The following is a 25,365-nucleotide window of genomic DNA, read 5'->3' as shown; positions in this document are numbered from 1 at the left end:
CTGCGAGTCTTTCATGTAAAAGACAGCTCTGATCGCTACACTGCAAACTAGTTACTCAGTAGGTATGATAGAGACCATAGCGTTAGCTTCTTTAAAATGGGTCTGTTCTGGATCTGGACCTTGCCCATGCCCATGGGAATTGCAATGGTTCGAGAAAGATGAATATATGTACCTCACTTGCATTAGCTTAATTCCCAAAGAATTAATACTCTTAATACGCTTTACCATAACATTAAACCAGATCGGGAAAAAATGAAAAAAAAAAAATCAAGAGAAAGTCAGGAAAAGTCAAGAAAAACCAAAAATAGTTGTTACCCGCTCGGTAATTCCCACTTAATTTAAAACCGGGATCCTGACTTACTAGAATTTTTTGTCGTCGTGATCTAGAATCAGGACATGTAAGTTTTCGGATTCACATGAAAACCATTTGTGAAGTACATGTTGTGTAAATGTAAGTGTAAAGAAGCCACTAAATTCATAAGAAACATACGTATTACTGCTGTTACTAATCAATACTTTTATTGCTAAATTCATAATAATTATTTAAAAAGATTTAATCATCTATTTTCGCCTCCAACTCCTTAATCGCATTCCTCCTGACCGATTCAAAACTGCAATGAACAATAAATCGCTGTCAGACAAAATCGTTTTCATTAATAATGTTCTTTCCACTTACCGTATCCCTGTCACCGTCATAACCAGTTGCAAAGTATAATTTATTTTGTCTGCTGGCCAACAATCCGTGAACTTTGTCTTAGGTGGAGCCAATTGTCGAATCTCTGCAAAATCTATTACTTCAATGTCGTCATCAAGATCATCATAAACCTTAGAATTTCGTTCAAATTTGCAACAAAACTTCAAATACAATGCGTCGTCATCGGACAATATCCGAGATTTTCCTTTCAACAAATCGAAGACTCTTTCATCACAATGCAAGTAACGCAATGGGATGTATTTCCGTTCCCTTAGAAGTACGTACGGAATAAATGACTTTTTGTTGACTAAGGTGAAACCAAATTCCAAACCGTCCGATTGTACTCGTATACCTTTCATCAAAGGCTGATGACAAAGGTCAACGAAGGTGTAATACTTGCAGGCATCGCTCAGTCGAACCAATTTATCTTTCATCGAGAACCTTTCCTTGCCGTATGCACCGTCGCAGTGCTTGAAGTTTATCTCATTCAATAATTCACATTGAACCAAAGACAGAGGGAAGTATTCCACATTTTCACTGCATTCTCCGATTTTGGTGGTTCGCTTTTTGTACTTGGCCAAAGCAGATTTTTCCAGAATCCTTAGAGAACAGAATTTTTCCGAATTATGCAATATGTAAGGCACCGCATGTGGTCCTATTAAAGTCCAACCAAAAACGCAATCCTCTCTTTTCAATGCTTCAGGTTCGACAATGACATCTTGTTGGCTTATTGACGTGGCCTTTTTACTGAAAAATTTGTCGATACTAAGCTGGTTCATGCTGATTGGCATCAGTGCTGATTTTTTCGTTACTTTCGGCACACGCGTTCGCCCATTGTTGCTTGAAGTCACTGGTTGTTGTTGGATCATAAGGTTTGACTGTATAGACGAACGTTCTTCGACGGAAAATTGATTCTTGGATTCTGTCGATAGACGATAAGGCCGTGGAGTGTCGCGACGTACAACGGATATTAGATTAGATTAGATTAGATGGGAGGGTGTAAGCCCAGCACCTAAGCCTCAGATGGGCCTGTTGTGCTATTGTACAAGTCTCTTGATCATATGGACTGTGATTTTACATCATATCTCTCCCGACTTAGATTGTTCACAAATCGACCGTGTGTTAACGTCCCATACGTTGTGAATTCTCCAAGCCGTGGGTGGTATGCGAATACCACAACCATCACTAATTGACCTGTACATTTTCCCAAAGATGGCGCTATCAACATTGTCATGTTGTAGCTCTTTCTACTATTGACATTATGTCGATATGGTTTCTTTTATGGAGAAAGCGAATGTTGGGTTTTTTGATATTTCCGACTTTGTTACGGTTACGGCTATTAGTTTTAGGTAATAGCAAGTGTCTAATCACCATAGGCCATGAGTTGCCTCTTCGTATAAATCGCCATGCCACCATGTGACTGAACTCGTTCTGGCGTTGCAGGTTGTAGCGTTTGAATGATTCGTATTTCGTCATATCCCTTGACATCCATACAACGTATCAATCAATAGATCTGTTAAACCTCGCGGTCATTTTGGAGTACAAGATAGTTTCTGTATCTTGGGATTGTACCACAGCAAATTTGTAAAAATTTGCTATGTGGTTTTGGGGTGTCAAATGAGAACCCGAAGCGTTTGTACCTTACCTGCACTAAAATTGACTGCCAGATGCCATACGGCAATGTGTCATTTTCGTACATTAATCGAGCACGTAATTTAGCATTAGCTTCTGGTAGAGTCGATTGTTAATCCGTAAACCGACGCCACGAAGCACATGTTAAATAACAAAGGAAATAACACAATTGTTGATATCGCACAATGAGGCGAGAACGACTTTATTGATCAAAGAGAAAATGACCTACGAGAACAACACTTTGACTTCGTTAATAAAACCTTTAAAATAATTTCACCATTTAAACATTACAGCAAAATAAAAACACCAAAGCCGTAAAAGTTGGCACAGAAATTAGACAAAATCGAAAATGAATTCACACACAGCCACACAAAAGAAACACTTTTAGAGAGCAACGCATAAACACGTCCGTTCTCTGTGACTGCCGTTGTCCAACCTACAACGGATATAGTGTCAACGTTATTCGGAGTGGTAACTGAATTGCGTTGTCGTTGATTCCCAGGGGTGGAGGCTGCAACTTGGTTCTCTTTACCAAATTCATTTGGAGTCAAAACAGCTGCAACAGCTGTCTTTCGTTTACGCTGAAATGATTTTTCAGTAGATCGCTGTTCGATGCTTGATTGATTCTGAGAGGTGGAGGTTGCAGCTCGATTTCTTATGCCAAAGTTATACGGACCCATGAAAACTGTATTTCGTCGTGGTCTCATTTCACTAATTATTAGCTCTTCACTCTTGTTGGCAGTGCGTCCCTGTTTCTAGTAATAAATTGTGTGGGTTAAAGGCCTTTCCTTAGAACAACAAACATACACACAACTCACATTGTTGCTCAATAAAACGTTTCCATCGGATCCTTTGGATGCATTTAACGTAGTTTTAGTGGAACGTTTTTCGACGCTTGGCTGGTTCTTGGAGATGAGTGGTACTCCCGTTTTCGGTCTTTTCGATGCAGAGTTATTTTGTTGAGCGTCGCTAGCTTCAGCTATCCTTTTAAGAATAACAACTGCACGACGTTGTCGTCGAATGGTATTGTCAGGCTCTTCAGGGGATTGTTCTTCGACGTTAGCCAGATTAGCCAGATTGCGACGTGGCCGTTTTACTCCAATTGAAGGTCCTGGAGTCATACTGGTGTCTTGTCCCCTTTTCTACAATTCGATAATTTGAGTTGAAACATTCCGAACACAAAATAGAACTCACATTGTTGTTTAATAAAACGTTTTCATCGGAACTTCTGGACGAATTGAGCGTAAGTCTGTGCGTTGATTTTCGAGCTGAATTCTACGGACGTAAAAACACGAGAGTTATTGTGAGCACTCTCTTTTCGATCAATAAACCGAAGCAATCGGAAGGATAATGTCTGGTTGTATAAATTACCAAAGAAAATGGAACTGCGTCTTTCTTCAAAACCACTTCGTTTCCGGTCCGAACGAGATATTTGCCATCAAAATGTTGGGAACAAACCCGAGACGATCTTAACGGTTTAAAAAATGACCTCCCAATAGAATCCAACCAATTTTGTTTCCTTGTTGGTGTGGATGGAAATCTGGTTGAACGTTTAGGGAAGACGAAACTTTATTTAAAAAAAAAAAAGAATTTTAGGTTACAAGTTTGCATACTCAAAAAACGAGACCACATCATGTGCCTTTTTGTCGGAATTTATATTACACGATAACACTGAACATTTAGAAACCATTTCTGCTCGTGATTTTGTGTAATGTGTAGTGGATATTCGCTGCGGCTAACAAAAAAAGAATGCCAATTTTAACCCTTCACGTGCTCACTTTTTTTAGCCTTGCTAATTGACAATCAAATGAGTCAACTGCAACACCTTTTTGTTAAAACTTCTGTATTTTTGAATCCTACATGCGCTGTGTATGCGTGTGAGGCTGATAATGTTGTCAATATAAACTCAAGCACAAATGTAATAGATTTTCGAATCCTTCTATTACGTCTATAGTACATTTCGACACAAAATTACTAATTTACGTGCTCTATTTTTTTCAACCCTACGCTGCTACGACATTTACTGGATTTTACCAGGAGCACATTTATTTCACCAGAAAATACAGTCGAAGAAATTTAGTTTTCGGGTTTTCCAAAGATATTAATCTTATTTAACCCACACTTTATCCCACAACAATGGAATCCACAAATTTAAATTTAGTTAACACAGCGGTCACAATGATGGCGCTGCAGTCACGATTTCAAAAAGTGATATATGGTGGCTAAACTAAATTTTGGTTTTAGCTACATTTTCGCTTGGTTTTTAATTATTACATTAGGATTCTAAATTAAGAATATCTTTATGCAATATAAAACGTTTGAGTTTGAAAAAAGAGGTTTTGTATCAGTGAACAATATAGGAAAACGTTCAGTACGTCTCAACAAACAAGAGAACGTAAAACATATTTGTACATTTAGCCACCCTACGTCCGTCATAGCTTCTATTGTCTTCAAAAACATATTGTGCGCTTGTCATGATATGTAGTTATCAGAAGTTTGTTTATTTATGTGTCTCATCTAAAATGCTCGGCAGCAAAATTTTGATCATTAAATTCAACGGCAAAATTGATCTAAATGTTAAAATAATTGTGAATAAAAGTGAAGTTACTGTGGTTTTGTTTTCTCCTCATAAAGGAATTTGCATCAGTTCGATGTTAAGTGCGGAGCACCATTTGAAAAAAGACTTGTCGCTTAAGAATGGTCAAAAAGTTGCTGGACGCAGTAGCTACAACTAATGCTTTGCAGGATATAGAATAAAAATTAGAGAAACGCCAAGAGCCGTCCATTTGAAATCTTCATCATCATCATTTCAACTAAAGGCTTTTTTTTTTAAACGAAACGGAAGTTCGCTTGTATCATTCGGAACATTCTTTTTGCAAAATTACAATTTGGCATAGTAAATAAATTCAACTCTTTGTATAAGTGAAGCTCATGATTGAGCTCAATCATGAAAACAGAATCTGGCCAGGAATAAGATAAGAATATGAATATGACGAACTTCAAAGTTCATGATTTATAAATGCCTGCTCATGCAGTTATGCTTGCTGTTACGATTTCCAAAGAATTTTAATATCAAACAGAAGTACAATTTCCGAATCGGTTTTCTATTTATTTTATTGTATTTCCGACCTCGTTCTAGAGTAATAAAATTTTCTGTGGATCATTTGTAACTTCATGAAAATATTAAGATGGAAAACCTCAGAAACATTCACATAAAAATTATGTTTTCCTAACTAGTGTTGAAATAGCCTTTTTGCATTCATTAGGAAAATAACTACTGGACAGTCGAGACGGTTTACTTGTAGTCCGAAATTATATTTTGGCTTCGTAGAACACAGATAAACACAAGAGGAATTATATGATATGCGGTACAGTAAATAAATAGAAAGTTGGACTAAGTGTTGCTTTAAAAAAAAAATCTTCTGGAAGTGTATCCATCCACACAGCACTGAAGTATCGTCAAAGTCAAATCTACAATATTGTATTATTTGGTGATTTGTCATATTTTGGAGTTTCTTCACACTTTGGCGATTTTTCTTGACAATTCATCATATTTAGTTGATTTGTTAAATCATCAAGAAAAGTCTCAGAAGTGTGAAGATACGCCATAAAGACAAATTTTCAATTCTCTATGATCCTTGGGCGATATTTCTTGGTTTTTCTTCACAATATGACGATTTTTCTTGTTGAGTTTTCGAATCAACCATAATCAACCATAATGATGAATTGCCAAGAAGAATCGATAGAGTGTTAAGAAGAGAAAAATCGCCAGAGTGTGAAGAAACGCCAAAGTGTAAAAATACGTTTTTAAAATGTCTTTACATTATCTTTCGTAAAATGATAGTTTCCTCGGGATCTTTCGTTAAAGTATGAATTTCCCAGTATCGAACAAGATGCCTTTACTTTACCTGACGTAAAATAAGAGTTTCCTTAGGATCGAACCAGGCAGCATTTCGTAACCTTTATAAAAGGATAGATTCACTAGCATCGAACAAATACCGCCAAATACGATACCTTTCGTAAAAGGATAAATTTCCAAGGATTGAACAAAATCATTGTGGTTGATTTGTTTAATCACCACGAAGAATTGCCAAAGTGTGAAGAAACGCAACAAAGACAAATTTATCATTATTTGTTTCTGTCGGCGTTTCTTCACACCTTGCCGATTTTTTATTTTTGGCGATTCTTCACGGGAATCTTGATTCACGACGGCTACGAGCTTTAGCGAAAAAGAATGTTGTTCCGATCCAAATCTGAGAGCGAACCTCCGTTTCGTTTAAAAAAAGCCTCACTTGAAATGATGATGATGAAGATTTCAGATGGACGGCTCTTGGTGTTTCTCTAATTTTTATTCTATATCCTGCAAAGCATTAGTTGGACCTACTGCGTCCAGCAACTTTTTGATCATTCTTAAGCGACAAGTTTTTTTTCTAATGGTGCTCCGCACTTTTCATCGAGTTGATGCAAATTCCTTTATGAGGAGAAAACAAAACCACAGTAACTTCACTTTTATTCACAATTATTTTAACATTTAGATCAATTTTGCCGTTGAATTTAATGATCAAAATTTTGCTGGCGAGCATTTTAGATGAGACACATAAATAAACAAACTTCTGATAACTACATATCATGACAAGCGCACAATATGTTTTTGAAGACAATAGAAGCTATGACGGACGTAGGGTGGCTAAATGTACAAATATGTTTTACGTTCTCTTGTTTGTTGAGACGTACTGAACGTTTTCCTATATTGTTCACTGATACAAAACCTCTTTTTTCAAACTCAAACGTTTTATATTGCATAAAGATATTCTTAATTTAGAATCCTAATGTAATAATTAAAAACCAAGCGAAAATGTAGCTAAAACCAAAATTTAGTTTAGCCACCATATATCACTTTTTGAAATCGTGACTGCAGCGCCATCATTGTGACCGCTGTGTTAACTAAATTTAAATTTGTGGATTCCATTGTTGTGGGATAAAGTGTGGGTTAAATAAGATTAATATCTCTGGAAAACCCGAAAACTAAATTTCTTCGAGTGTAGAGCATAAAGAATGAAGTACTGAAAAAAGAAATGTGCCGCCTCTACAGGCCATCGGAGGTTTCCTACTCAAAATCAAAATTCGTGTAATATTTTTGACGTATCTCTGGGGTAGACGGTAGATTTTAGGCAATTTCGCGAGTTGTAGCAGGCAAAAATATAGATTATTAATCGAGCGTGTAAAAGTTCGCGAGTCAGTCATATGCAGCTTAAAAGCGCTTGTAACGTAACGTTAAAAATTTATTTTGTTGAAAATGGGAGAAGATTATGGGAATCAATTCAACAACGATCGAGTCATGACCACCACAATCCTTAAATAGAAACTATGTCACATTGTCACACATTGATTCACGCCGTATGTGTGCCTAAAATTTGAATTATTCGGTGTATCGGTAAGCTAATATTCTACCGATGGATGAATTGAGTGACACGCTATTGACTTTCATTGATTGACTTTGGCTGCCCCATCGAATACAACTCTGACCTTATCTGGCTTTTTTGGAGATGTGATGCTCGAATGTCTTCGTCCGTTAACTTAATGGCGTAACCTTTCTGTAGATATTCTTTAATTGTGCGATCGATCACTTCAATTACTTTTGGTTTGTGTTTTTCTAAGCACTGTAATCTCTTCAACGCCATACCGTAATTTTATGGCAGCTTAAGACGAATCCACACATGGCTAAATAGTTGCCTACATTTCGGGTCAAAATTATTATTATTTTGATGATAATTTTGGACTCGAAGTCTTTTTCGAAAAAGTACGAAATACTGAGTTTTCTCGGACTGAGGTTACATCACCGCAAACATTTAAATTTTTGCTGAGAGCTAACTCATTTTAACACCAAACGATGGTCGTACTTTTTCGAAAAAGACTTCGAGTCCAAAATTATCATCAAAATAATAATAATTTTGCCCCGAAAAGTAGGCAACAATTTAGCCATGTGTAGATTCGTCTTAACGACATCATATTTCCATAGTAAAGCTGTTTCATACCGGTTCCCGGTCCGATGGCTTGATTTCAGTGTTCATTTGATTTCATTTTCATGTGGTGTATTAGGTCCCTTCTTTGACTTTCCAAAAATGAACCGCTCTTGTCTGGTTTACTTTACTCTGCCGTGATGATAGAATAGTTATTACTTAATCTGTTGACATCAGTAAAGTAAATCAGGCAGCAGTTGGCGATTTGACGAGTGACGCGTAATTGACAAGTAGAATGCTTTAAAATGCTTGATTTTTTTTTGTGAACCAGAGAGAAGTCATTTTATAGGAGAATAGAGTTTAGAAACTAAGGATAAAATCTATTGCAATTTAGTACTTTTCTTCATAAAAAGACTGCTGTCACTGAATTATTTTTTCATGAACAAACTTCACTGTTGTGACATTTCATGGGAATGAATCAATGTGAAGTTGTTACACAAAAAAATAGTCCAGTGAGATTGAAGTACTATAAAAAAATGTGGCGCCTCTACAGGCCAACCGACTAGGCGAATAAGAAATTAGAACGCAAAGAACGAAAAATTTGTGGCGCCTCTACCGACCTAAGTCAAACATTTACCAATATAGTTCATAAACCTTAATCGTATGCCATTAGTTATGTGTGGCAAATCGAGGTGTCCTACTAATGCTCATTGTTTTTGCCGCCACTGTCGATAACATAATAATAATAAAAAAAGCTTCATCAGAATACTAAGTTTAGCAAATAATTTAATGTCTGTTTAAGTATAAATATATGATTATACTGCTACGGTTTTCTATCTGTAAATTGAAATAAATGGAAAAATATCAAAGTCTTATTATTATGTTTAACCTTGGTTGTTGTGTCTTTTTCACTTTAAGGAGCAATATAAATAGTGGATTTTGTGTTCAGTTATGAGAAATGAGAGTAATTTTAAAAGTAATCGATGCTTCGCTGAAAATTCCTTTATTTCTACATCTATTTTACATCTATTACTCCTTTTGTTTACACCACTAAATGAGCTAAACTACTTTGAGCTCTACTTATAACGTTCCGTTAGGCTCATTTCCTAGCAAAAAGTAGTAGCAAAAAGATGCTATGTATACGAGTCACCGAAGGAAACGTTTCTAATAACAATTTTGAGTAGAGGTTGTGCTACGACGAAAATTTCAGACTAACATTTTCAATGCCTATATTCGCAAAAATATGTTCACGAATTTTCTCAAAATTTCGTGATTTTCTCAAATTTTCACAAATTTTTTTTTTGTGAAAATTTAAGAAAATTTGAGAAAATCACGAAATTTTGAGAAATTTCGTGAAAATATTGTCGCGAATGTAGGCACTGAACATTTTTGGAATCAATTTTCTTTTATGTTTTCTACATGCAATTATCCAATCCAATCATTTAATAGGATAAGAATTCACATTATAAGATTGAGACAGCTTCAATCATAGACATTATGTTACTACAATTTTTCATTACTGCCAGTCACGAAAAATTCAAATCAGGCAAGATTAATGTTCTTTTTTCGAAATTTAGGATCGACGATGCCCAAGTAAAGCCAAATTGATGTAGCAAGTAAAATTCACAGATATTCTTTGACAGCGTGCGTTGAAAAACAGAACTATGCAGCATTTTTGTTTATTAAATTTATAGTTTATTTTAGTGGTATTTTCCTTATACAAAGAGCAGAAATTTACAAACTAGCAAAAGAAGTCCGAACTTTTGACACAAAACTTATAATAAGATTACGTCATCGAAGCAAAAAATAAAATTGAAAAAAAAAAGCGCGAGTGGCTTGCAAGTAATTTTTATTTACTTTAATTTTAATTTAACTGAAGCTCGATTGTCACAAGACTGGGATGAGAGATGATTTCGTGTAACTGCGAAATTTCTCATCAATATGGCAATGGTCAATGACGTAAGCCTATTAAAAACTATGATGTTTTTTCTTTTGCGTTTGATTTTTCGAACTTGAAAACATTTCGTGTTGAGAGGAGAAAAAAAATAATTGTAACGTCAATCAAATCCAGTGTAAGTATCAACGGAATTCTTCACTGATAAAAAAATTTCGTCAACATACATCCAGTAGGTATGAAATGGCTGGCAGACAGCTTCCTTTCTGCCTTACTTCGGATATGTATATTCCAACGTCTGGCAAGTATATCGTACATGTTCGACGTACAAACATACGAGTGACACGAATAGTCACGAGCAGTACATATGACTATACGTCGGACGTGTACGATATACATGTTAGACGTTGGAATATACATATCCGACGTAAGGCAGAAATGAAGCTGTCTGCCAGCCATTTCATACATACTGGACGTAAATTTTTTTATCAGTGTTTCATCACATTATCTCACTGAGATGATAAAAACTGATGCGATTTTAATATTAACATCTAATTCATCTAACTCTCCACAATGTATAGTCGTATTGAAAGAGACGTCCCAATACATAAAATAACATACAAGTGGTGCAACTTCAAATGTGGAACAGATTTTACCCTCATGAGAATAGGAAACAGAATCGTGCAATTAGTAACGCACGACCAATTTTCACTTCAAGTGGATTGATAAAATTTAATTACCGAACCCCGATGCCGCTACGTATCGGCACGCATGGAATAAATACATATGTATATAGAGTACGTTGGTGTGAACTCATTTCCATCAACAATTCAACATTCCTTTCAATCGAAAATAATCTTCGATTCGAAAGTTCTAAGGGATGAAAATCAATTTCCATTTTGCCTTATTCCCGAAGTGGTGATATATGTTGTAAATTAGATATTCCGTCACACAATGTACGAGTAATATTGTAATATGCATGGTTGATTTCTAGGTTGATTTTCTAAATATATCACTTTCCTTTGGAGTAATATATCTTTTATGGCAGCGCAAAGACCATTAATCAATTGTTATTGCTTGCTATCGGAAGGTTTTTTTTATGTTAAATGGATTAACCGAGACGTTAATGCTTCCACTTGCAATGATTGCTCCAATTGCAAATTCTATTCAATTTAAAAAGGAAATCGTCTTTTCCACACGAAAAATTAAAAGTTCATGGACAGTGAAATGGAAAAAACGGAGCGATTTTCTCATTATTTCACTCTACTTCAATTATCTTGGGACTACAAATACCAACTTTTAATATTCATAAGAGCCACCACACATACATATACATATTTACACACCCGCAAACCTGCCTGGGAAAAATACACTTTTTGAAATTAAAATTTTTCGAATTCCAATGGTTGTACATCAGCGCATATCAACATCAGACGTGACTAACTGTTTAAAGCTCAAGTTCTTTCAATTAAAAATTTCCCTTCAACGAGTTTACCATTTAATCACACTGGATACTAGATGATGTTTATGGATATATATGCACTACACATCTACACAATGTTTCTAAATAACTATACAGTCGGAGGCAGTGAAATTTCAGCATGAATTTGCTTCAGATGTTTTTCAGCTGATCCGCACAAACAATCAAAACTGTTCATACGTCTTTATACGTTTTTACCAATACCATGCGCGTGCGTGTAGCAGCTTCGGCCTTATAAACAAGTTTAAACAGATTGTATGTGTTGAAGCAGCTGAAGCAAATTTCTTGCTGAAATTTCACGGCCTCTGACTGTAATAATTATTCAACGTCTTGAAACTTCACATATTATTTATACACACAACCCCCCACAGTATATACGATGTACGTACGTACCTACGACACTGTCTACATTAGTTTTATATATTACCAGTTTTGAAGTGTATAATTGTATCTTCGTGCAGAAGTTATGTTTATCATTCCAAAAACAATTCATGAGATGACCTAATAGCACAGAATCTGAAAACTTGAGTTTGTGGATTACAAAAGGGAAAATGTGTAAACTGGGTATGGTACTGGTAATATGGGAATTACGAAAAACGAGTGCAGTGTTAGACATTAATTAAATAAATTGGCATCAATTAAAATGTTGAAAGAGTTTTAATTATTCGAAAATTGTATTCAGAGGGTGTGGTGTGTAGTATGCAAATAGGATGAGGAATAATTTTTTCTCTATTTCAAATTCGTAGGAGATATTACGTTTTTGCACACTGAGTTACGGTTTTATATTGCGTTCTATTGCGATCGCTGAAATGCTTCGTTACAATTTGTTTTGTTGTTATGTGTGCGGTGATGGTAATTTATGTCGGACTATTTTTCAGACACCTTTGACCTCGATTGGGGTATATAAAGTACAAGACATGAATATTTTCGTTGCCTACAAATTAAGTAATATTTTAATTAAGGTGTTCATTGTGGACGCACATGACTGTTTAACTTTTTTTCATTGTTCCCATTGTTCAACAGGTCGGTTTTCATCTTACCAACTGTAATAAGTTGCTTACTTGTCTAGTAGACTGAATCTTTTCTGTGTCGAAAAACCGGTAGTTCTTTGAAGGGAAGATGTTTGAAATAAGACTCGGAATCATACCTGACATGAATCTGTAAATGTCTGACCAGATTTAGAACAGGTTCAGGTCTTCGTGAAATCAATACGTGAACTCAAATGAACTTCATTTTCCATAGACAAGTACACCTAAATTTCCATACAAGCTGAAACCTGACAGCCTTTTTAATTAGTCCTCAGGTTTCAGGACAATTCACACAGATCCACCTGACCTAATTTCGATCCTTATTTTGAAACGAAAACACTCAACCTTGTCATACAGTGCCGGACATCAGTGAAGTTTTAATAGAAATTCACTTCAGCTGATCCACTCGTGCAAACCAAACGTCTCATACCCTAAAACGCATGCGTGCAGCTGTTCCACCCGCAACTATTATCAGTTCTCTTTGTATGAATCGATCAGCTGAAGCAAACGCCCATATAAATTTCTCTGACGTACAATAACTGTTGTGCTCATCCAGGTACAATTAACAACAGGTAGGCTGATGTCATGACATCTTTATTTAAAAAAAAAAAAGTTTAACAAAACTGAGACAAAAATAATTTTTCGTCGACACAGTTACGCGAGTGTAGGATTAAAATGGTCCAAATAGTGAGGAAAATAATAGGTAAATAGAACGGTACATCAACATATTAAGTTGTTTCGTAAATTATAGCGTGGGCTCGTTTAATTTACAGAATATTAGATCACAATGAAAAATTGGTGTAAATGCCAACAGCAAGAACTTTCGCAGAGGCAAAAGTTGGCAAAGGTTATTCCACATTACGTTAATCAAAAAGCAAGATTGCTTATCGCTTCGGTTATTTTTAACGTAAAAATTGACGAAAATATTTACTTCACTTTTTGTTTTCCTATCAGAAGTGAACATACGACCAAGCAACCTTCTGCTTAACCTAACAAAGGTGTGGTTATCTCAAAAAAGGGCCTAATTTTCTAATATTTACTACGGCAGGCATTTAAAATACAAACTTGTCAAAATTTCTATTGAGATCCTCCAAAAAGTGTGTTCGTAGACACAATCCTCTTATAAGAAGACAAAAACACTTTCAGAAAAATCCATTGTCATCATCATAATATACGAGCGAAGCGAGAACAAATTTACACAACACGTCGTACGTAGCACTCAAATACAAGCTCGAAACTCAACAACGACAACAACGACTCAACCCGCACCAGAGCCCGACAAAATTGAATTAGGCTGGTTTCGGGTTGGGCTGGGTTTTTCTCATTTTCCATCGTAATGACCGCTTCCAAAACAGCGTAAAGAAGAACTGAGAAAAGAAAATTATTACTCGAGCAAGATGTGGCATTCAACAGGTTGTGAATTTGTGCTCTAAGATTGAACCTGATCTAACTGTGCTAATGAGCTGGATGTCCCATCAGTGAATAAAATCCCGAAAATTCGTTCCGAAAATGAAAGTGTTAGCATTTCTACAGATTCTAGGATGATCTGACATCGAGATAACGCCACCTTCGTTGGCAAAATGAATGAGACGTGAATGGTAAATTCCCTGTTGTTCGTTTTGTTTGGTTTTTATTTTAATAATTTTTATGAATTATTTCGGTTTAAGAATTTTTGTTTTTGTTTTTATTTGACAAATAGTAATGGTTGGTTTCAAGTGCATCAAAATTACAGCCGATACCAGAACATGGATGAACGGATTCGGTTGTAATCGGGAAGATTTTCAATCGGACCAACAGCAGCCACAGCTGGACAACGGTCATAAATGTATTTCATTGCAACATCGCGAATATTCTTCGCCGAAACGCTGTTGATTCGTCTCTCCAATTCGTGCAATGGAATCCTTTGGTTATAGCACAACTGTTGACGGCCAATGTCTTCGCAAATTGGTGTTGTACCTGTTCACGAGGAATGGGTGGATATGACGATGTCAATAAAGCGAATGTGACGAAAATCACAAAAAACTTACCGTCCAACTGCAGTAAAAAGTTGGTCTTTAACAAATTCTTGGCTCTATCGACTTCATTGTCGGTCGCCATCGTACATATGCGCATCCATTCGTTCTGAATGCTGGCCAACATGCCGGCACACTTCATTGGATCGCAGACATAATAAATGCCCCACAAGCCAGTGTCTTTATAGCATGTATTGAAGGACTGATAACTGTTACATAGCTCTGAAACCGAAGCCAAAACATTAGGGCCCATGTGAAGCAGAAGGTGCCAGACGTACTCACCATTTTCAGCACTTTCACGAGCCAAACTGGATGCGTTGTTGACGCCACCGCCTTGTGATCGATCCCAAGCTCCAATCAACGTATTGGCAACCATCAACGGAACATTGTCTTGATTGGTCCAGCCACAACCTTCTACGGAGATGGCAATATGTGCCAACGGTATCGAATCATCACGGACACGAACTTCACTGCCGGTCAGTTTTGGGACCTCACCATCGAATGTATTCTCCAATTTGCCCAGTTCTTTTTTAGCTAATCCAACCAATTCGTTGTGATTGACACCACCAGCAGCGGCCAACACAATACGAGCCGCCTTGTAATGGGTGCCGATGTAATTTTGTAGATCCGCCTTGCCAATCGACTTGATGTTTGCTGATGGTCCAAGAATTGTCTGGCCCAACGGTGTAGCTTGATAAGCTGTAGCATGCAAATGATCGAAAACAACTTCTTACAAATTGCTTTCCACCTCTTGCATTTCACGTAGAATGACACCGCGTTCGCGTTCGATTTCGGACTCGCCGAGCTTCGAGTTGTGAATGATGTCGGCTAGGATCTCAACCGCTTTCGGGATATCTTTGGACAAGCACTTTGCGTAAAACACTGTCTGCTCCCGAGATGTATAAGCGTTCAGATGTGCTCCCATATTTTCCACTTCCAATTCCAAGTCGGTTTGGGAGCGTTTGGCCGTTCCTTTGAATGCCATATGTTCCAGGAAGTGGGCAACGCCATTGTTTGTTGCATCCTCATACCTACAATGATGCGAGAATGTTACATTGCCGTTCGAGTTGAAAGCAAACAAACAACTGATGGAAACAAACCTTGAGCCAGCATCGATCCATAGACCAACAGTAGCTGTCTGTGCTCCCGAATCTTCTGAAGCCACTCGTAGACCGTTGTCTAGCTCAGTACATTGAGTTGCTGGAACATTGACTAAGGCAGCCTTAAAATCGGCGGCATGGGTTGACTTGAAACGCTGTAAGGCAATGCACACAAATTAATTGGGCGACAAAACGTTAATCGCCAACGAAATGTCTCGACAACGTTTGGGAATTTGAACCAGAAATTCTAACTTCAAATTACGTAATTTCGTCGATTGACATTGCACAAAAACACATGATTTTCCGCATGAAAAGAATGATCTCCGTCAATTATTTGACACTCACTTGGATTACATTGCTTCCCTTAGACAATGAACGCAAATTTGTCACCTCCTTTAAGTGCCCGACAATTTTTGTGATGACAATTTTTGTGATGTCACAAATAATTTGTGACAACACAAAATATTTGTGACAACACAATTTATTTGTGACATCACAAAAATTGTCATCACAAAATATTTGTGATACTCAATATTTGTGTTGTCACAAATTTTGAGCATCACAAATATTTTGTGATGCTCAATTTTTGTGACAACACAAAATATTTGTGACATCACTAAAAATTTGTGATAAAATTTTTTTGTAATATTAGAAAACGGAAAAATATGGTTTATTCGTAAATAACGGGGGTATGGGGGTCAGAACGTTTGAATGTCACTAGAAAAATGGGTGAATTCGAGCACACATTTTAAAATTAAACAACTCTGAGATAACAATGACAACACCTACGAAATCCGATGTTATCCAAATTAGAACTGTTCATTTTCATACAACGAAGATAACTTAAGCTACAAACGCAACACCGTTTGGTTCTCCGTTTACGTTTTAACAATGAAAAGTGGAAAGAGCTTCTGTTGTTTGTTCGTAAACGGATTTCTAAACGGCGCAAGTGTGTGGACATCGACGTTATGTCCAAAAAATTATTTTCACAAAAATACTCTAGATGCTGGTTTCGCAGGGAAACTCAAATTTAAGCTCGTAGCTCACTTCAATTCATAATAAAAATCGTCACAAGCTTTTTTTGAAAATATCTATTTTTTACTGGCGTCATTATTGTGAGCAGTCTTTTTTGAGCATATCTGATTAATAAAAGTCACAACCGATTGTATTTTTATTTTTAAAAACGAAAAAAAGGCTGCAATGCGCAACCAGTAAAAAACGATCTTTTCAAAAAACAAAGTAACAATAAATAAAAACCATCAATTCTACTATGGCCTAAAGTCCCCAAAATGCAACTAGCGTTTCTCCGTTGAATTGCAATAGAAACCTTTTGCAATAGGTAATCCATTGATCGTGGTTCGCCAGAAGCTTTTCGCATTAATTTCTTTATAAATGTATTTGTTTCAGGACCCATGCAGCCTAGTGATTCAAAAGCAATAGGTGTAAATAAGTAATTTTCTTTTAAACATATGTAATGATTATGCTTGAATCTTTCAGCATGTCGTATCCTTCATTTCCTCTATCCAATTATTCGAATCCTGATAGGTGGAATAAGAATGCGATGCTTTGTGGTTGACACAAAATATTTATTTTATTTAGTAAAATTCAGTAAACACTTCTATGCACGACCCGAAATCACTTTTCAAACACCTGTTTGTCCAATATATATACTTGTTCAGAATAACTCTCTCAACTATTCAACCTTTCCAGCCGATGGACAAAATACTTCTGACTTTCTATGTTCATTGCAATCGACCGTTCGGTACGATTGATATTCCACAATTTTCCTATTTTGCGTTATCAGCAAATTGATGCGAGTGCAATTGCACTTCACATCCGTCCAACCTCGATAGCGATTTCGTGGACAACACATTCTCATGATATTCGATTCCGAATATTTGAGAATTCAACGATTCAGCAAATTGTGGAATATTTTCATCGCCATTCGGCATGAGGGGTACCACAATACTCCCTCCTCAGAAAAATAAGATCATCGTTCAAACGGGATAACAGTTTTTCATCTCAATACTTCTCCTCACATTCTTCAACCTTCTACTATATTGTCTTGAGCCATTCGCTCATTTGACTAAGTTTTTGAGAAGTGATTTCGCGCTTTCACATCGGTTCTTAATCTATACAATCAAAAATATAAACTCGAAATGACCAAATGGTCCTAACTACGACCCCAAATGAAACCCCAAATATAATTGTAACAGTCTAAGTGACTATAAAAATCAAAAACATTTTAAATGACTATAAAAATCAGAAATTTTGACCCCCAACCCTACTCTAAAATCCTCAACCATTGAAAGATTGTCCCTGGATCGTGCCTGGATCGTGCCAATTCGTGCATCCGCTGTATTCCCTCCGTGGCACTCCGGAATATTGTGCTTCGGCATCGTATGTACCATACGATACCCGCCCCCATAATGAAAAGGACTGAGACAAAGGCCATCAACGACCAAATGGACCAACCGTAGCTTTTGATCTGGTCAAACTGTCCCTGGTGTTCTCGGATTATCGTTTCGTCACGCCAATCGTTTTCCAACTGTTCCGTTTCATGAATGGCTGAAATGATAGAGCGAGATAAGTCCGCATGCGAGCTTACCCGTAGTTTATCGATCTTTCTCTGCGGCATCTCTCTGTCTGCCAACCATTTTTCATCCCATAGTGGTTGTATCGGTGCCACCTCGATCACGCGTGTTGTCTCAATCTGTCTCTCCTGAGTGTCGATTTTTCGCCGGAACATCAATTTTGATTCGCCCACCACCACATCGCACGCTTCAGTTATTTTCAGGATTCCATTTCCCTGTATCACCACCGACTGTATGTTCCCCGAATTTTTGCAAATTGGACGAATCGTTGTGCGCCCATGAGTTATGACTAACGACCAAATTGACCAACCATGACTCTCGATTTTGTTGAACTGTATCTTGTTTTGTCTCACTACTTGCTCTCTCTTCCAGTCGTCTTCGATCCTCAACTTGTCAATTTATCGGTTCGACCCAGGTCCGTCCAACAGCCATTGCTCATTCCGCTAGGGCTGTCTTGGTGCAATATTCATAGTGTTCGTTGTCTCGACTCATTTCTCGTGCGTTTCAATCCGTCTCAGGAGCAACAGTTTCGTCTACCCGCTCATCCAGTTTATACAAGGCCTGCCGAAACAGTGACTGTCCATGGTTACGACCGTCGATGTTAGTGACTGTCCATTGACTGTCGGTGTTGGTGACTGTCCATGGTTAAAACTGTCGATGTTTGTGACTGTGTAAGTCAGTGATTGACCATGTTGTTCAAAGATTGTCAATGTTTCTAAAATAAAATCAAAAATATATAAAGCAAGAATTTTCAAAAAAAAAATTATAGTGACACTGCGACAGCGAGTGGCCGTTTTGCTGTAACTACGAAATATATCATTTACATTATCATTTCCCCATTGTAATTAATCGGATACCCAATGCATTTTCACCCAAGCGTAAAGATAAAGTAACTATCTCTAAAATCACCTCATCATCATTGAGGTTTTAAGCATTCGTCTTTTTCTCACTCGTGGCCTGGCCACATTCATTCACAGTATGCTATAGGTCTCACCTTTCATAAAAAATGCCTTCATATCATCAACTTCAATCATCATTCAACCCGCGTAATTCATTCATTCATAAAATTTATCTAAACGCAAATATTCATTTTCCCAAACAAATGCATTTTCCTATGCCCAAATCAAAGATTTCATATATGATTCAATCGTCCATCCATTCATCATTTACAACAAATAATATCGAGCTCAACAAATTTCAACCCGATACGAGACAAAACAGAACTTCAAATCGAAATCTGCAAAAATGAAAGTCGGATCAACAACCTCAACGCCAAAACATGGCAAGATAAAATTCTGCCAAACATAAACTTTTTCAATCCAAAATAACAAAAAGCAATTTCATCTTGCAATTACTGAGGGAACAAAAAGTAAAATCAAAACTCGAATCTAACTAAATCAAATTCAAACATATAAAATCAACAACTTGAAAAATACAACTAAACATGAATTTCGACCACAATGAACCCGATGTATCAACATTATTTTCCCAACGGCCTTTTCCACAAGCTGTTCGTATCAACGGAACATCCTTGAATTTGTCATATTCTCATATTTAGTAACGGCTATCATGTCATGTTTCTTCGAGCCACTATTCTCAGCCCAGTCTCATGTGTTCTGACAACAGTTTCATCATTTTCATACCTTTGCCAGTTCAGCTCAGCGGGTTAACCCAATTAAATTCAAACTCCATTTCTTCCACTTCTACTTTTTCGTCGTTTTACCAACATTTGTTTTCCAATGCTCATTCGTGTCCAACGTTTACAGTTCATATTTGCCATACGTCCATACGTAAGTACGTTCATCGACCCTTTCAACAATTTTCATCATGGATCATTACCTTACTTAGCAAGTACGTTTTTAACTTGCTATCGTAAGTACGTTCATCGACCCTTTCAACAATTTTTATCATGGATCATTATCCTGCGGCAGCGAGTACCTTTTTACTTTGCTATCGTAGGTACGTTAACCGATCCTTCTACCAACAATTTTCATTATGGATCATTACCCTACGGCAACAAGTACGTTTTCACCTTGCTATCGTAGGTACGTTAACCGATCCTTCCACCAACAATTTTCATTATGGATCATTACCCTACGGCAACAAGTACGTTTTCACCTTGCTATCGTAGGTACGTTAACCGATCCTTCCACCAACAATTTTCATTATGGATCATTACCCTACGGCAACAAGTACGTTTTCACCTTGCTATCGTAGGTACGTTAACCGATCCTTCCACCAACAATTTTCATTATGGATCATTACCCTACGGCAACAAGTACGTTTTCACCTTGCTATCGTAGGTACGTTAACCGATCCTTCGAACAATATCAATTTGTACCCAGAGCGCTATTGTCTCTGATGTTTCATTTCTATTTTACTAGCAACCAAAACCAAAACCGTTTCAACGAATGAGTGAGAAAACAAATTTTGAACGACAACATACTAACTCACCGTCTTTTTCACACTCACCCTTCATTTTCATCCGAGTCAATTTATATAAGCTCAGGCCCGTCACTCACAATTTTTGATCGTCAGTTATTTTACGTTTGCACCCTCTGAAGTTGTGTTTCTCTCCCCCACAGCGACGACATAGAAGTCTCCTCGGACATGTTCTAGCAACATGCCCCTTTTCGTTGCAAATATAGCATTCTTTCGCGATTTTCATAGTTTCACGTGTAGTCTCGCTTTCGCACGATCCTTCCTTAACAACATTCAATTTGTTCCCATTGCGCAACGAGTATATTTCAGCTAGCATTGACTTCAAATCGTGACGCAAACGCGATAATTCTTCCAAGTAGTCCTGTGTGTGACCCATGTTCTTCCAGTTGACTGTATTTGGCGCCGCTTCTGCCCGTTCTTTTTCGTTGACCCCATTTGGTATTATTTCCGCAAAATCTTTTTCATATTCCAGGGCAAGTTTCATCGTATCTTTGATGTTGTCAGGTGCTGGTCTACAGTGTAAAACCATGTGCTCGGTAATATCTGTCCTCAACAAACCCATTTTCATTGCATAAACGGCTTCTTTCTCCAACATTTTGTCGTAGAATTCAATTTCAAGCTGATTTTGGTATTCTGATTCGACTGCTTCACAACCCAATCTATAAAGAGTTTGCACTTTCAGTAAAAAGCATTCCAAGCTCTCATTCTGTGCCTGTTTGCAATTCCATAGATCTTTTTGACAGTCTTTGAATGAGTATGGTTTTTTATATTTCGAAATCAGCAGCTTTTTTATTTGTCCATACGTCACACACTTCTCATACTTCACTTCTAGATAAGCTTCTCCAGTCAGTTTCCTTTTAATACATTCCAGGATGTTTCCTTGCTCTTCGGGTCTTCCTATCTCCAACGCAATTTCACATCCTTTTAAAAACTTGTGTAAGTCCGCCTCTGTATATTTTTCACCAGGGAACGTTGGTATGATTTTGTCAGTTATTCCAATCAACTCAACAATACTTCTCATTCTTACAATATTGTTTTAGGCATTTATGCTTATACCCTAATTCGTTTCATCGACCCGAACACTTCTGAATTTCACATGTTTATCAGATACATCTTATTGTTTCGTCTCACAACTTACACGTCGTTTGTGCATGCTACATTCATCTTCTAGCCACCTCCTCAAAGTTCAACACGTTACAATTTAACCATCTTCTAAGTTTTTTCCCACTTATGTCTATCGTATCTATATAACGCAAAACTTGTCAAGAATTTCAAAATTTCATCAATTGACTTCTTATAATCGTTGGTTCACACACGTATATTCATCACCGTTCTCATTTTCATTCTAGTTTCAATTTAAAATTCTTGTGAGACGAGTCCCCATAAAATTCACAAACGTTTCTGTCAAAGTTCACTGAGTCTCCGAGTTAAATTTTCCTTTTTATTATTAAGATTTCTTCACCGCTTTAGTTTTCCGACCTTCACATTTAAATAAACAACACACTGCCCGTCATATGCAAGCTTTATTCATGATTAATGTCATATAGAAATATGCATACGGTAACAAATTCAAGCGCGAATTCATGTTTATGTGTACTGTCTTTCTGGTTACTTTACACGTAACATTACACGTAATACACGTAACGTTCTCATATTTTGTTTTTATATGCACATCAAGAATTGCACATTATTGCACATATACACAATTTCCATCTTTCAACGATAACCTGTCACCGAAATAAGAATTGTCCGGTATTTGTACATATCTTCATTGAATTCTGCATATTTATAGGCTTCATCACATATGCGTTATGTGCGAATGTCAAAATTATTTAACCGTGGGGTTTTCACGTTGGGCGCCATTGTCGTATCCTTCATTTCCTCTATCCAATTATTCGAATCCTGATAGGTGGAATAAGAATGCGATGCTTTGTGGTTGACACAAAATATTTATTTTATTTAGTAAAATTCAGTAAACACTTCTATGCACGACCCGAAATCACTTTTCAAACACCTGTTTGTCCAATATATATACTTGTTCAGAATAACTCTCTCAACTATTCAACCTTTCCAGCCGATGGACAAAATACTTCTGACTTTCTATGTTCATTGCAATCGACCGTTCGGTACGATTGATATTCCACAATTTTCCTATTTTGCGTTATCAGCAAATTGATGCGAGTGCAATTGCACTTCACATCCGTCCAACCTCGATAGCGATTTCGTGGACAACACATTCTCATGATATTCGATTCCGAATATTTGAGAATTCAACGATTCAGCAAATTGTGGAATATTTTCATCGCCATTCGGCATGAGGGGTACCACAAGCATTATCTGCAATTGATCCAGATTTTTTGGATGATTGACTTATGTAAGATGGAGCTAGTGTGTCTCTAATGGTTACATCCCACAAAATCGGTTTACCGTGACTCCATGAAATTAGAGTCATACCGTCCGGTCTTTTACCGTCGTCTCTAGAAATGCCACAAGTCACAAGCTTCATATATTTTGGACGGATTTATTATATCGTCACAAGCTTCATATATTTTGGTCGGATTCAATATATCAATATATCACAACCTTCATATATTTTGGTAGGATTCCATATATCGTCACAACCTTCATATATTTTGGTCGGATTCCATAAATAGTCACAAGCTTCATATATTTTGGTCGGATTTATTATAACGTCACAACCTTCATATATTTTGGTCTGATTCCATATATCGTCACAACCTTCATATATTTTGGTCGGATTTTATATATCGTCACAAGCTTCATATATTTTGGTCGGATTCCATATATCGTCACAACCTTCATATATTTTGGTCGGATTTATTATATCATCACAAGCTTCATATATTTTGGTCTGATTCCATAATTCGTCACAAGCTTCATATATTTTGGTCTGATTCCATATATCGTCACAACCTTCACATATTTTGGTCTGATTCCATATATCGTCACAACCTTCACATATTTTGGTCGGATTCCATATATCGTCACAGCCTTCATATATTTTGAACGGATTTATTATAACTTCACAACCTTCATATATTTTGGTCGGATTTATTATATCGTCACAAGCTTCATATATTTTGATCTGAGTCCATATATCGTCACAACCTTCACATATTTTGGTCGGATTCCATATATCGTCACAACCTTCATATATTTTGGTCGGATTTATTATATCGTCACAACCTTCACATATTTTGGTCGGATTCCATATATCGTCACAACCTTCATATATTTTGGTCGGATTTATTATATCGTCACAAGCTTCATATATTTTGGTCTGATTCCATATATCGTCACAACCTTCATATATTTTGGTCGGATTTATTCTATCGTCACAAGCTTCATATATTTTGGTCTGATTCCATATATCGTCACAAGCTTCATATATTTTGGTCTGATTCCATATATCGTCACAACCTTCACATATTTTGGTGTTTAGCATTCCGTCTACGAACGAATGGAAGATCTTCCCACTTTTCATTGTTAAAACGTAAACGGTGTAGGTGCGATTGCAGCTTAAGTTATCTTCGTTCTCGTTGTATGAAAATTAACAGTTCTAATTTGTATAACATCGGTTTTCGTTTAACTTTTAATTGTGTGCTCGACTTTACCCATTTCTCTACTGACATTTAAACGTTCTGACCCCCATACAGTTATTTACGAATAACGCATATTTTTCCGTTTTCTAATATCACTAATATCACAAAAAATATTTATCACAAATATTTTGTGACATCACAAATATTTTGTGACATCACAAATATTTTGTGACATCACAAATATTTTGTGACATCACAAATATTTTGTGACATCACAAATATTTTGTGACATCACAAATATTTTGTGACATCACAAATATTTTGTGACATCACAAAAATTGAGCATCACAAAATTTTTGTGATGCTCAAAATTTGTGACAACACAAAATATTTGTGACATCACAAATATTTTGTGATGACAATTTTTGTGATGTCACAAATAATTTGTGTTGTCACAAATATTTTGTGTTGTCACAAATTATTTGTGACATCACAAAAATTGTCATCACAAAAATTGTCGGGGACTTAAAGGAGGTAATTTGTCGACAATTTCACTAATCTGAATGCCATTTCTCGGTGCTGCAATCAGATATTTTTCTTCCAAGACGATTGATTCTCAATATTCGATGATGTTAGAGAAAAAAAAATTTGTCCGTTTAATTCCGTTTGGCTGTTCACACACAGTTGATGATTTCAAATGTTGGCGGCACACAAATTTTCCTACTCGTTGTCTTAAACGAGTAGGACAGAGGTAACTTAATGATTACAACTGATTGGTTGATTTGATAGGATAACTGGGAAAAAAAAAGTTTTTCTTTTCATTTGACCAAAATCTCAACCAGACGATAAGAGTTTGGAATTTCTTGACGAACATTACGCTCAATTTGTAGTTGGCTTTGTGACAACCTGCGACAATGGATGATTGATACATACATTCAGTCGCTTGGCTGATCATCATCACAAATA

General features: G+C 36.6%; 3 protein-coding genes across 5 annotated transcripts; all 3 read right to left on the bottom strand.

Moving 5' to 3' along the window:
* Positions 1–500: 500 nt before the first annotated feature.
* Positions 501–4,220, bottom strand: LOC119067247. 3 transcript variants are annotated; one of them, XM_037170115.1, is made up of 8 exons: positions 3,940–4,220; positions 3,698–3,866; positions 3,521–3,601; positions 3,145–3,468; positions 2,776–3,081; positions 1,523–1,665; positions 677–1,492; positions 501–611 (listed from the first exon to the last, which is right to left on the bottom strand). In XM_037170115.1, exons 1-8 carry the CDS (start codon positions 4,014–4,016, stop codon positions 554–556), a joined length of 1,974 nt encoding a protein of 657 aa, XP_037026010.1. In that variant the 5' UTR covers positions 4,017–4,220; the 3' UTR covers positions 501–553. The 3 variants fall into 3 exon arrangements, with proteins under 3 accessions (XP_037026010.1, XP_037026009.1, XP_037026011.1); XM_037170114.1 differs by having other exon boundaries at positions 677–1,665; XM_037170116.1 differs by lacking the exon at positions 3,145–3,468 and having other exon boundaries at positions 677–1,665.
* A 10,109-nt stretch (positions 4,221–14,329) lies between these two features.
* LOC119067248 (mitochondrial-processing peptidase subunit beta-like) lies at positions 14,330–25,033 on the bottom strand. The gene is given in 6 exon segments (XM_037170117.1): positions 14,330–14,644; positions 14,716–14,922; positions 14,983–15,731; positions 15,801–15,955; positions 16,146–16,183; positions 24,939–25,033. Coding segments are annotated over 6 exon segments (1,410 nt in total). The 5' UTR covers positions 24,970–25,033; the 3' UTR covers positions 14,330–14,414.
* On the bottom strand, positions 17,911–23,163 carry LOC119067249. Its single transcript, XM_037170118.1, has 2 exons — positions 20,867–23,163; positions 17,911–19,109 (listed from the first exon to the last, which is right to left on the bottom strand). The coding sequence occupies exon 1, from the start codon at positions 21,855–21,857 to the stop codon at positions 20,913–20,915; it is 945 nt and encodes a 314-aa protein (XP_037026013.1). The 5' UTR covers positions 21,858–23,163; the 3' UTR covers positions 17,911–19,109; positions 20,867–20,912.
* Positions 25,034–25,365: the final 332 nt, after the last annotated feature.

Source organism: Bradysia coprophila (assembly GCF_014529535.1).
Source record: "Bradysia coprophila strain Holo2 chromosome X unlocalized genomic scaffold, BU_Bcop_v1 contig_12, whole genome shotgun sequence".
Lineage (NCBI taxonomy): Eukaryota > Metazoa > Arthropoda > Insecta > Diptera > Sciaridae > Bradysia > Bradysia coprophila.
Note: the sequence above shows the minus strand (reverse complement) of the source record. Positions and strands in the feature narration are given on the sequence as shown.

Bases quoted from the DNA above. Each gene is read 5' to 3' on its own strand.
- LOC119067249 (XM_037170118.1), bottom strand. From the start codon at position 21,857: ATGAGAAGTATTGTTGAGTTGATTGGAATAACTGACAAAATCATACCA.
- LOC119067247 (XM_037170114.1), bottom strand. From the start codon at position 4,016: ATGGTTTCTAAATGTTCAGTGTTATCGTGTAATATAAATTCCGACAAA. The intron at 3,469-3,520 runs GTGAGTTCTATT...ATCGAATTGTAG, and splicing joins ACGTTTTATTAAACAACAAT to AAAAGGGGACAAGACACCAG. The intron at 612-676 runs GTAAGTGGAAAG...TGTTCATTGCAG, and splicing joins ATGACGGTGACAGGGATACG to TTTTGAATCGGTCAGGAGGA.